Consider the following 11,651-nt stretch of genomic DNA (forward strand, 5'->3'; position numbering starts at 1 on the left):
CCGCTTTGCTAGAGCTACTTTGCAGCGCTCCCCTGCTGCTGCGCATCCAGCCGTGAGCCCCGCGCCCCTACCTCTGGGGAGCGCCGTGAATCAGGCGGGGAACAGCGGCAGGGTCGCGATCTTGCTCAGCCTCCCGGACACGCGGCCCGGAGCGAGGAAAAGGGAGGCGATCCGGGCTGGCGGGAAAGGGACAGGTCTGCGGCTGCCCCGCCCTGCGCTGCTCCCCCAGCCCTGCCCCCGCCCGCAGCGTAGCGCGGCGCCGCCTCCCAGGCGGGGTGAGGGGGCGGCTGCCGCGCAGGCTCAGGCCGCACCTCGCCCCTGCCTAGCGTCTCGCGCAGCTTGGCGCGGCATGGCTCTGCGGCTGCTGTTGGGCCGGGCAACCAGTAAGCGGCCAGGGGCCCGGCCGGCTTGGGCTGCTCGATGCGTCCGCGCCGGGCGCAGTGTTTAAGGGCCGGGCCTGCGCGGGGGCGCTGAGGGCGGAGCGTGGCTGGGCGCTGGCTGTGGGTCGCTGCGGCTGCGTGGATCCGGCCTGCTGCCTCGGGCTCTGGTGACGCCTCCTGCTGGAGGCCGGGCACAGGCGGCTCCTGTCCGCGCAGCTGGTGAAGTGGCCGCTGCTGGGCTTGGCCTCCACCGGCAGCATCATGGTCAGGCTGCGCCCCCCCCGCCCTCTCCACTGGGCACTGACCAGCGAGACGGGTCCAGGCCGAACCCCCCTTTGATAACTGGCCAGAGCTGCCTGCAGCTCCCTCTGTAGTAGCCCCTGAGTTTGCGGCCCTTTTTACAGCTTAGCAACAGATTGCGCACCAAGCGTGGTATTTTGATCTGAATTTAATTATTTTGGAGGTCACCGCTAGGCCCAGCATCAGGGAGATGTCTGTGGAGTTAGGGCAGAGGGGAGTTAAAAGGATTTGTCCCCTTGCTTTCTCTTTTGCTCTGTAAACATACTGCTTTTTCTACCTTGCATTGGTCATCTTGTATCATGGACGTTTCCTTCAGGAAGGATTTCCCTGTTTTTTAAACTCTCTCCCGTCGTCTCCGTTTTTTAAAGTGTTCATATTCTGCCATAACGATAACGATCTCCAAACGTACCTAGGCATCTACTGGATGTTTTTAAATGACAGCTCATTGCAAACATTCTGCTTTCCCTACATTTGTTTGTTTATAGCGCTGTGATTTGACGAACTGACAGGTTTTCACACATGACTTGCCTGTGATTAATTGTAAAGTGGGGCTCTTGCCAGATGTTTTCCCAAATTCACTTTTTAAATGTTGATGGGTCTTTCTGAGAAAATCAATATTTTTCTTTTAATTTTGTATGTACATGTTGATTATATAATTTAGATTGAATTCAGATCTCCTCAGATTGTCTGTTTCCTCACTGAAGGCTTTGATTGGAATTGCTTTGCTGCTGTGGCAAGGGGCTGCACAGTGTCCCAGCACCTGCCATTAAGACATGCTGTCTAGCTTAAACTCCGGATGCAGACTCCCGCTAGCTGCTGGGAGTAGACCACCCCCCCAGAAATGAAGAGGTTGCTGGGAGGAAGTTGAAGCCCACTCCTGGGGGGAGAAATGTGTGCACTGGAAAATGCCAGCATACTTATTATCTTGACTCTGAAATATAAGACTGGATGCTTCAAGTTGTTTATAATCTTATCAAGTTTGAGGGCCAAGATATAGACCAAACACTGTTTCTTTCAGTATCTGCTTCTAAAATTAAGAGTCTAAAATTAAGAATGTACACTGATGTCTTAGGGCTTCCTGCACATTGAATAGTAAACAAATCTTTTTATGCTCCTGCTCAGAATGAATGCTTCATTCTCTAGTACGTGGAGTTGAGTGAATTTATGAGAATTTTTAACTGCTGGTTGATGCAATTATTCAGCATAAAACTGTTACATTTTAACAAACTTACATGTTAATATGCATTTGTTTGATAGGGCCAGGTCTCCTGTGCAGCTCTGTGAGGAGAACTAGTTCTAATGTGGAAGGAAAGTCTGAACCTATACAGAAATCCCCTAAAAAATCAAAATTACCAGTAGGTCGTCTTGATGAACCAGAGGAGTCCAATAGAGAGAGAGAACCACTGGAAAGTAAGTCATGGTTTTTCTAAAAAGGAAAAAAAGTACTAATTAAAGGCCTGATCCAGAGAGATGCTGAGTGCCTGCAAATCTTACCTGAGCCGTGGATGCTCAGCACTTCTCGGGATCAGGTGTTACGTAAGAGAACTCTGAAACATGCTATATATGTTCATAGCTCGCATTAAATACCATTTTAGACTATTTTATAGTGCACTGGGAGGTGGGAATAGATGATCTGGTGGTTCCTTCTGGCCTTAAATTCTATGAGTTGTATACAGTGGCATTAAAACAAAAGCATCAGAGCACCAACTCTGTTTAATATACAAACTGCTGCTTTAGGCATTGGTGCTGTAAAGCTCCTTGCACTTGATTTCAGTGGGGTTCCACGTGGAAATGCCTGCAGGATTGGGGCCTTAGATTGTTACCATTGCTATAAATCACAAGAAAGTAAGTATGAACTACATAAGTGTACACATGCTTTTCTAGGAGCCATTCCGCTTGGCCTAAAACAGGTAGTTACTTTAAACTCATGTAGCATGTTTCATCTGTAGCCACACTCATCCATTGCACCATGATCAGTTGCCTTTTGTTGTCTCTTAGAATTTGTGCTTTATAATCAGACTATCTAATTTACTTTTAAACTGACTAGTGCATGGCTTTTTTTACATGTCTGTAAATACCATAAACATTTATAGTGCTATGTAAATTATTTTAAAAAATAAGAGGCTGTGAGCAGTATTGGACTGTGATTACCATCAGGAATTATTCAGATTTGGAGAGGTCGGGTAAGCAGAAAGACACGCTTAATTCTGATTCTGTCTTATATCCTTTTACCCCCCCAAAGAATTAAATGCCACCAGTGATATTAATTTAACAAATACATAATTATTTTGTTCATGTTTAGAGGTTTTGTGTTTTAGGGCTAGCTAAGCCAGAAAAATCCTTGAATTTTAATTTTCCCTGTGCCTGGTCTTACTGCTGCTGACACTGCAGCAATCATCAGAAGGCCAACAGCTCAGTTCTATGCTGGCTGTTAACCAGATAGCAAATGAGGACTTTAATTAACCATTCACTATCCACTGCTGTTATGTCGCTTCCACTGAGGAGTCTCTTGAGATTCTGCTGCTGCTTAGATATTTTGATAAGTTTTATAGCTTCATCTTAGAGAGAAAGCATTTGTTCTCCTGCTACCCGTGCCAGAATCAGATACAAATATTGATGTTTAAAAATCTATGTAGATGCCGAACAAGGCAACACGATGAGGCACGTTTAAATATATGTGAGTTAAAGATGTATTTCTATTTTTTTAGCTTATCCATCTGGTTTAGGGATTTATGCTTCTGCCCACCATCATAGTACCTGGTGCCTTCTTCATAAAAGCAATAACAATCTACATACAATGTCTGTTAGAAATTATTACTTCTGTGAAAACTCAGTTATTTTTATGTAAACTGAGATGTCTTCCCACTATCACAAAAAGAAAATTACAGACAGAATGAAGCTTGGCCAGAATTTTCGGTTTTGTGTGCTTAAAATTAGGAACTTAAGCAAGAGTGAAAAGTGGACCGATTTTCAGAGGTGTTAAGCTCATCAGCTCCTATTCAATTCAGTAAATTCTCATTTTGAATTCAGTAGTAGTTGTGGATGCTCAGTATCTTTTAATATCAGGTCACTTTTATTAAGGTACCTAATTATGGTTTTAGGTTTGGAGGAAGGGATAGTTCAGTGGTTTGAGCATTGGCCTGCTAAACCCAGGATCATGAGCTCAGTCTGTGAGGGGAAACTTAGGAATCTGGGGGCAAAAATCAGTACTTGGTCTTGCTAGTGAAGGCAAGGAGTTGGACTCAGTGACCTTTCAGGGGCTGTTCCAGTTCTATGTGATGGTATATCTCCATATACAAATATGGGGGAGGATAGTTCAGTGGTTTGAGCATTGGCCTGCTAAACCCAGTGTTGTGAGTTCAATCCTTGAGGGGGCCATTTAGTCACCTGTGTCAAAAATCTGTCTGGGGATTGGTCCTGCAAGTTTGACTATCTGGCCTCCTGAGGTCCCTTCCAGCTCTGATATTCTATGACCATAGATACCTATATTTGATGATTGTGGCCAAGATTTTTAGCCCTAAGCTCCCTGAAATTGCTATTGCATTAACCTAAATTTATTTATTTTTTAAATCAAGATCAGTCTTTTGTTATAAATGGATGCAAACATGTTACACTATGAATTTTTACCTTTGTACTGTATCTGCCAACTTTATTGGTCTTTTAATCATAGAACTATAGAGTTGGAAGGGACCGCAAGGATCATCTAGTCTAATCCCCTGCCAAAATGCAGGAATTTTTGTGTCTAAACCATCCAAGACAGATGGCTATCCAGGCTCTTAAGTTTCCATATCGTTTTAGAATTTCCAGATGACATCAATCCTGCTACAAAGGAAAAGGGTGGACCCAAAGGCCCTGAACCTACTCGTTATGGAGATTGGGAGAGAAAAGGACGTTGTATAGATTTTTAATGCACAAATGTATCTATATTGCTAATAGCGTGTTTGATACTTGTTTAAAGAATTTACTGAAGATAGAGAAATTTCACCTAATTGTTCCTTTTAATTCTTAAATGGAGCTTCTTTTTTCCAACGTGTATTTGAGGAATATGCTGAGAGATGTTTTCTGCAAATAAACATTGTTAGTCAATATTAACCTTTTTAGTCCTCTCTTACTTGTATATTAAATTCATTTGCATATTACTCTTGGGGGAATTCTGCACCAAAAAATTAAAAATTCTGCACACAATATTTGAAAATTCTGCATATATTATTTTGTCAAAATAACACAATATAATCATGCCAGTTTCAATTATTTTGGTAATTTATTTCAATATATCTATCAGTAAATATGTTTGTAACAATACAGACCAAAAAATAAAAGATTCTGGTAAATTTTTTTTTTTTTTTTACAAATATATTCCTTACTAGGCATATTAATACAGAACTTTGTGTAATTAATTTAAATTAAAATATAGAACTGTATTTCCTGCACCTGTCTGAAGCAGTGGAAAGGGTTGAGGGAGTCGGGGGTAACCAAGGAGATGAGGGAGAGGGAAGGAGCCTAGGAGTGAACTTGTTGGGTGAGGGCGGGAGGGGTTTTTTGTGGGGGGGGAATTGTTAGGGATTTGGGAAGCCTCCCCTATGCAGACTCTGGCTGACCCCAAGCCTCTCCCTTTCAGTCAGGCACATCTGTCCCTGTCCCTGCACACATACCTCCAACCACATGGGGTTCTGCAGCCCCCCACCCCAGGCTCAACACTATCATCCCACTAGCTCTTGAGCTCATGCTCCAGTCTGTCCCCCTCCACTAACCATTCTGAACCCCCAGCAGCCTTGTGTGCTGCACTCTGCCCTAACCTGACTCTGCAGGCAGGGTGCTGTGATGAACTTCTACTCCTGGGGGAATTCTGCAGCAGTGGGCATAGAATTTTTTATTTTCCCGCATAAAATACATTTTGCTTAAGAAGTGTTGCAGGTCTGCCTTTTGCCCACCAGAGGCTGCTGTGGTGCCAGAACAGGGGCATGAACACAGCAGCTGTTCTGGCTCCACAGCAACCTCTGGTGAGAAAAAGGCGGAACTGCAGCAATTCTTAGGCAAAATGTTTTATATGGGGAAAATACAAAATTATGCGAGACAGAGGAATTCTGTGTATGTCATCAGATGTGCAGAATTCCCCCAGCAGTAGCATATTAACTAGTCTCCCAGAATCATTAATATATTAGCAAAGAGTGTGTTTGAATTCTAAGGTCCAGAGTGTTGGTTCTTAACCTATTAGTGACCTTTATTCAGGAATTTCATGTGATTGAGTATTTGGCTGTACCTCATGTACTGCTGGTCCCTCCAATTCTGTGGGAATCAAATGTCTAGGGGAAAGATACCCTCAAACTAATAAAAATGTCTATAGAAATATGAGGTAAACAAGACTGGATGATTGAGAAGGGATGCCTATGATATAATTATGTTATGTGATAAGAGGTACTTGTTATTGCAGATGTTTTCTGTAATGAATGAAATAAGGATCTGTTGAAAAATTATTTTAATTCATTAATGACTGCTGGTTGTCACAGCTGTCAGTAATAACTAGCTTAGAGTTCCCTTTAGCTTATCAATCACGTAACCTAAAGAAACCATAAAAGAAATTCCCTAAGTAATTAGGTAAAATGAAAATGTAAAAAACAGAACACATAGTGAAATTGATCATGGGAAAGCAGTTTTCCCTCCAAACAGGAGTTTTTCTTTTTACAGGGTGTGAAACAGAGGGTTAGAAAGATAGTTCAGGAATGAACACTGTCAGCATTCTACTAGGTACAGAGGAGGGTACCAAACCTTCTCTTCACCATCACTAGAATGTGATAAGGTATGTCTTTCTGTATTGTGTATAATGCTGTATTAATCTTTACTTCATTATCTTTAATTATATATTAGTTTGAGACAGTTATTTGACAATCTCAAATTGTTATTAAATTCAAACACGCAACATCATTGCTATAAAGTAACTTTTTGTAGCAGGTAATTACATCGTGCACTAATCTTCAGTAGTGTTTTCACTCCTTAATGCAAGACTGGTGATGTGAAACTGATGATCGTGATAATCTTATTGAAAAATATTTAAAACCAAAACTCTTAAGTGTACTAATATTTAATATTTATAGTTTCTTCCATGCTGAAAGATCAAGATATCAAAAAATAACACGAATCTGAGCAAAAGTTGTCCAAAATTACTCATAATGCTTTGGAGAACATTAATGTGATTGGCCAAGGCTTGAAGCAGTATGTTTTACAAATTGTATGTGTGATATATATATAACACACACACACAATTTGTGAAACACTATATAGTGAAATGCAGCCACTTCTGACGAACAGGCCAGCATCTAATTGATGTATAGCACAGTAGTTAAGGGGTAAGGGAAGTTTTAATCAAGGGCTCCAGGCCAAACTGCTACTCTTGAAAAGTGCCATGAATTTTTTTTATTGTTTGTGCAAAGCATACAGGACCTCCGTTTTTTAATTTTGTCTTGAAAACTGACATAGTAAACTGTATGACACTCAATTTATCAATCTCAGAGAGTTGGAGGGCTAGTTGACCCTCTTGGGACTGGAATTTATGATTTAAAGTGATCTAGGAGTGCCAGATATGAGGCTTAGACAACCATTATCTCCTGTAGCTTATATAATTACATGTATGTGTATTTTTTGTTGGATAAATAAAGAAAACTACCTCAAAATTGGTTAAATCCTGTCTGGAGAAAAATGGATTTATTTTCACAGGTTCATAAATTTTAAGGCCAGAAGGGACCATTAGATAATCTAGTCTGACCTCTTGTATGCCACAGGTTGTTTATTTTCACCCAATTACCCCTGTATTGAGCCAAGTACCTTAGATTTCAGTAAAACCTTACTATTTTGCCTAAAGCGCGTCTTCCAGACAGATATCTGTTTTTGATTTGATGATATGGAGAGTTGGAAAATCCATCACTTCCTTTGGTAGTTTGTTCCAATGGTTAATCACCCTCACTATTATAAATTTGTGCCTTATTTCTAATTTGAATTCATCTGGTTTCAGCTGTCATTCTTGTAATGCCTTTGTCTGCTAGATTAAACATCCCGTTAGTACCAAGTATCTTCTCCCCATGAATGTACTTTGATACTGTAATCAAGTCACCTCTCAATTTCTTTCGATAAGATAATCAGATTGAGCTCACTGGAGGGCATTTGCTCCAGCCCTTGAATAATTTTTGTAGCTCTTTTCTACACCCTCTCCAATGTTCATCCTTAGTAAAATGTGGACCTCCCTACTCCTCTACTCACTACTCCCCTGTTTATATCCAAGGATCGTGTTAGCCCTGTTAGCCACATCATCGCGCTGTGAGCTCATGTTCACTTGCTTGTCCACTGAGACTCCTAAATCCTTCTCAGGGTTGCTGTTTTCCAGCATACAGTCTTCTATTCTATAGGTATAGCCTGCATTCTTTGTTCCTAGATGTATGATTTTGCATTTAATTGTATTAAAACACATTTTGTTTGAATAGGCACAGCTTACCATGAAATTCAGATTCCTCTATATGATTGCCCTGTCCTCATCTTTGTGCTATACTGACAGTATATCATCTGGAAATTTTATCATCAGTGATTTTATATTTACTTTCTAGATCATTGTGAAAATGTTAAATAGCAAAGGGCTTAGTACCAATCCCTGTGGAATCCCACTAGAAATACCCCCATTCAGTTATTCCTCGTTGACAACTACTTTTTGATATCTGTCAGGTAGCCAGTTGTTAATTCATTTAATGTATACTCTGGTGTTGTATAATGCTAATGTTTTAAGCAGAATATTGTGCAGTACAAAATCAAATGCCTTACAAAAGTCTAAGTGGATTACATCTACCAATTACCTTTTATCATCCAAACCTGCAGTATCATCAAATAATGAAATCAGGTTTGTCTGAAAAGACCTATTTTCCATAAAACTCTATTGAGTGGACTTAATTACATTCTAATCCTTTAATCCTTTTTCAGTGGAATCTCCTATCAGCTTTTCCTGTTTTTGTTCTTTATCTGTTGCTGTTAAATAGCAGGAGAGTTATACATTTTGTTTTCCAGTACATCTTCTTTGTTAATACATCTGTTTCTACTCTTTTGTCTACTTTTTATCTTATTTTTCTTAATTTTAATATGATGCCAATGTTTGCAAATAATTACTGTACGGTTACTTTTATTGACAAGGTATGTAAAGCTGCTCTTCGCTGTTCTGGAGCATTTTCATTATAAATCTGTGACCTAACAGCATCCCACTACAAGAGGCAAGGGGCTCACTGCTATCTGGTAGTGAGTTACAGCTGGCCCAACAAGGTCAGTGAACTCCAATTCATTAATGTCATATCTGATGTGTGTCATGTAAGGTATTACTGGAAAACTAATAACACACTGATCATGAATAGTCTTGTGTGGTGTGTGCATGGTAAATGCCCAAGGACCGTATAAATATGAAGGAAATGTGGAACTAAAATGTGTTTAGCAGACCCATCTGGGGAGTGGGCAAACAGGCTTCTCCCAGACAAAGGACAAGCTGGTGCCCCCAGCCAGGTGTCATCAGAGTTGATTAGCAATCACATGTCAAGTTGCCGTTCACTTAAACAACGGGGAGGGTGGGAACAGTTTAAATTTGCATTTTAATAAATACCAGAAGGGGAAGAAACCAGCATGGAACTTTCTTCATCACCTGACTCCATGTCTTCTTCCTCACAGTTTGAATGAACTTTATTTTGGGGGTAACCTACTGAAGAATCTATTTTAGAGGTTCATTGAACTATATAGAAGAGGGAGGCAAGGAATGCCAAATTATCTTTCACCTAGGAAAACAAGGGGAACCAGCACCCTGTACTTCTGTGGGAAGTTGTGATTGAGAGAGAGTTAGCTGTGCTGGACAAAATGATGGATGAGAGAAACCATCTTAAACAAAGTCTGTACCTTGGCTAGATGAAGTTTTAGACTTTTAGATGTGTTTTTAATGTTTAGCTGTATGTAACCATCTCTACCTTTATTTCTTTTACTTGGCATCACTTAACCTATGTCCTGTTGTTAATAAACTTGTTTTGTCTTAATCTAAACTCAGTCCAGCACTGTATTTGAATTGAAGTGATTGTTAACTCTAGTTAATGTGGTAAGCTGCTAGGTATTGACTCTTTAAAAGAGCAAACTAATCTTATTATTCCTTTGAATGGTCCAGGAAAAGATTGGGTATTGCAGAGTGCATGGTTTGGTGAAAATTCAGGACTGGGAGTGTGTTGGAGTCACATGGCTAGAAGTAACCACGATTGATATACGCCAGAATGTGGCTGGGGTGTAACAAGAAGGCTGCTGGAAGCAGAGTGATGTCCAGAGATGTTTAACACACAGACACTGAGTACTTGCTTGTCTGATGACTGTCAGTGTCCAGGCTGCAAGCCACAGCAGCAGAGCATTTAAGGTACTTAGAGTTACAGGGCAGGCAGTGACACAATTGCTTACTGGTCTGGATTGTACCCCAGAGCATGATGGTGTCTCTTTATTTGTGAGGCAAATATTTCAGCGTTAATTTTACAAAATAATTATAATGGAAGGATTTTTTGTAACTGAGGCAGTAAAACTACCTTCGATCACGGAAGATGTTTATTAAAGATCATGGAATGTTCTTATAAAACTCCTTGGGGCATAATATTCCTAGTTTGAGAATCACAAGAAAATGTGTATTTTTTTAACTAGAAAACTTGTACTATCTTTTCAGTTAAGTTACAATACAGTCATCACAGATATACCAATAGGCTGTATAGTGGTGTCTTTTTATGTAATACTTACTTTGGTTTTATTCCTTGAAGGACCATATTCCTTTTAAAAATAAAACATTTTGAGCAACATGAAATGTAAAAGGAATATAGCAAGACAGTTATTTTCTTTTGGGAGAAGGAATGATTTAGAAGACACTGATTTTTATTTGCGCTTTTTTCAAAAATATGTCGCCTGAGTGTAAGTGAGCAGTATCAGAATGTACCTCTACCTGTGTGCATATGATGGTCTGAAATGCTTAATTTCAGTAACAAATCTAATGCTTTCAAAAGAGACTTGCTATGAAAACACTTTTTTTCTTTTGATAATTTGTATACCAACTGACACAGACTTAAGAAATTCAAACTGCATGTTAGGATGAGCACGTTAGTGCTCCCTTTTTACCTCTCAATATTGGTGGAAGGGGTATGTGTGACTAGTATAAGTTAAGGATTTTTGTTGCAGTGTAATAAGGTATGAAAGGAAGCAGGCAGTAAAATTGAGCACACTAATTTGTACCTTAATGACCTTAATTTCTGTTACTACTGCAGAAACTGCCCAGTGAATGTTTGCCATATTAAGAATGAACAAATTTGGCCATATGTTTGCCTTGAAAAATTCAGCATATCTCCATGTTTACTTATGGTAGAGATGGGATAATTCCTTTCTTCCTTTAGGAACAGAAGAAACTCTGGTGAAAACTCAGTGTAACATGACTTTATTGAAATAAGTGCTATTGCAATTCCCAGGCACTAGAAGTCAGTTATAGTATTGTGCATTTAGATATGACTATAAAAAAGCTCCAGGCCTCATGGATTTAAGAATAAATTAATTAGAAGGAGCAGAGTATTCACTCTGTTACAGAGGCACTGAAAGCTAACTTCTTACCTAAAGTCACATTTGCATTTCACATCAAACAAGTCATCCATCTCCCAGTTTTTCCCCCAGAACTACACCAACCCAGAGAGGTTGGTCTGACCCAGTATAGCCATTTTTACATTCTGATAACCTCCTGAGTGATCAGAGTGATGGACTAAAATAGGAATTGATGTCTCAAGGCTGGTCTTTACTAAAGGGTTAATACAAGTTATTCCACTTGTGCTATATAGCCACTGATGGTCCTATCGTAGCTCAGGTGAGAGCTGCCTCTCTGCAACAAGTAACTCAAACTATACTCAAGTTGCTACATCCACATGCTGAACTGACTGAGGTGCTAGACCTTCTAGG

General features: G+C 40.2%; 1 protein-coding gene across 1 annotated transcript; it reads left to right on the forward strand.

The window, feature by feature from the left end:
- The first annotated feature begins 275 nt into the window (after positions 1-275).
- On the forward strand, positions 276-5,015 carry SDHAF4 (succinate dehydrogenase complex assembly factor 4). Its single transcript, XM_032804580.2, has 3 exons — positions 276-383; positions 1,938-2,090; positions 4,479-5,015. The coding sequence occupies exons 1-3, from the start codon at positions 350-352 to the stop codon at positions 4,586-4,588; spliced, it is 297 nt and encodes a 98-aa protein (XP_032660471.1). The 5' UTR covers positions 276-349; the 3' UTR covers positions 4,589-5,015.
- The last annotated feature ends 6,636 nt before the right edge of the window (positions 5,016-11,651 follow it).

Source organism: Chelonoidis abingdonii, chromosome 3, assembly GCF_003597395.2.
Source record: "Chelonoidis abingdonii isolate Lonesome George chromosome 3, CheloAbing_2.0, whole genome shotgun sequence".
NCBI classification, from domain to species: Eukaryota; Metazoa; Chordata; order Testudines; family Testudinidae; genus Chelonoidis; species Chelonoidis abingdonii.

Coding starts and splice junctions, on each gene's coding strand:
- SDHAF4 (XM_032804580.2), top strand. CDS start 350: ATGGCTCTGCGGCTGCTGTTGGGCCGGGCAACCA. Junction 384..1,937: donor GCTGTTGGGCCGGGCAACCA/GTAAGCGGCCAG, acceptor TTTGTTTGATAG/GGCCAGGTCTCCTGTGCAGC. Junction 2,091..4,478: donor AGAGAGAGAACCACTGGAAA/GTAAGTCATGGT, acceptor ATATCGTTTTAG/AATTTCCAGATGACATCAAT.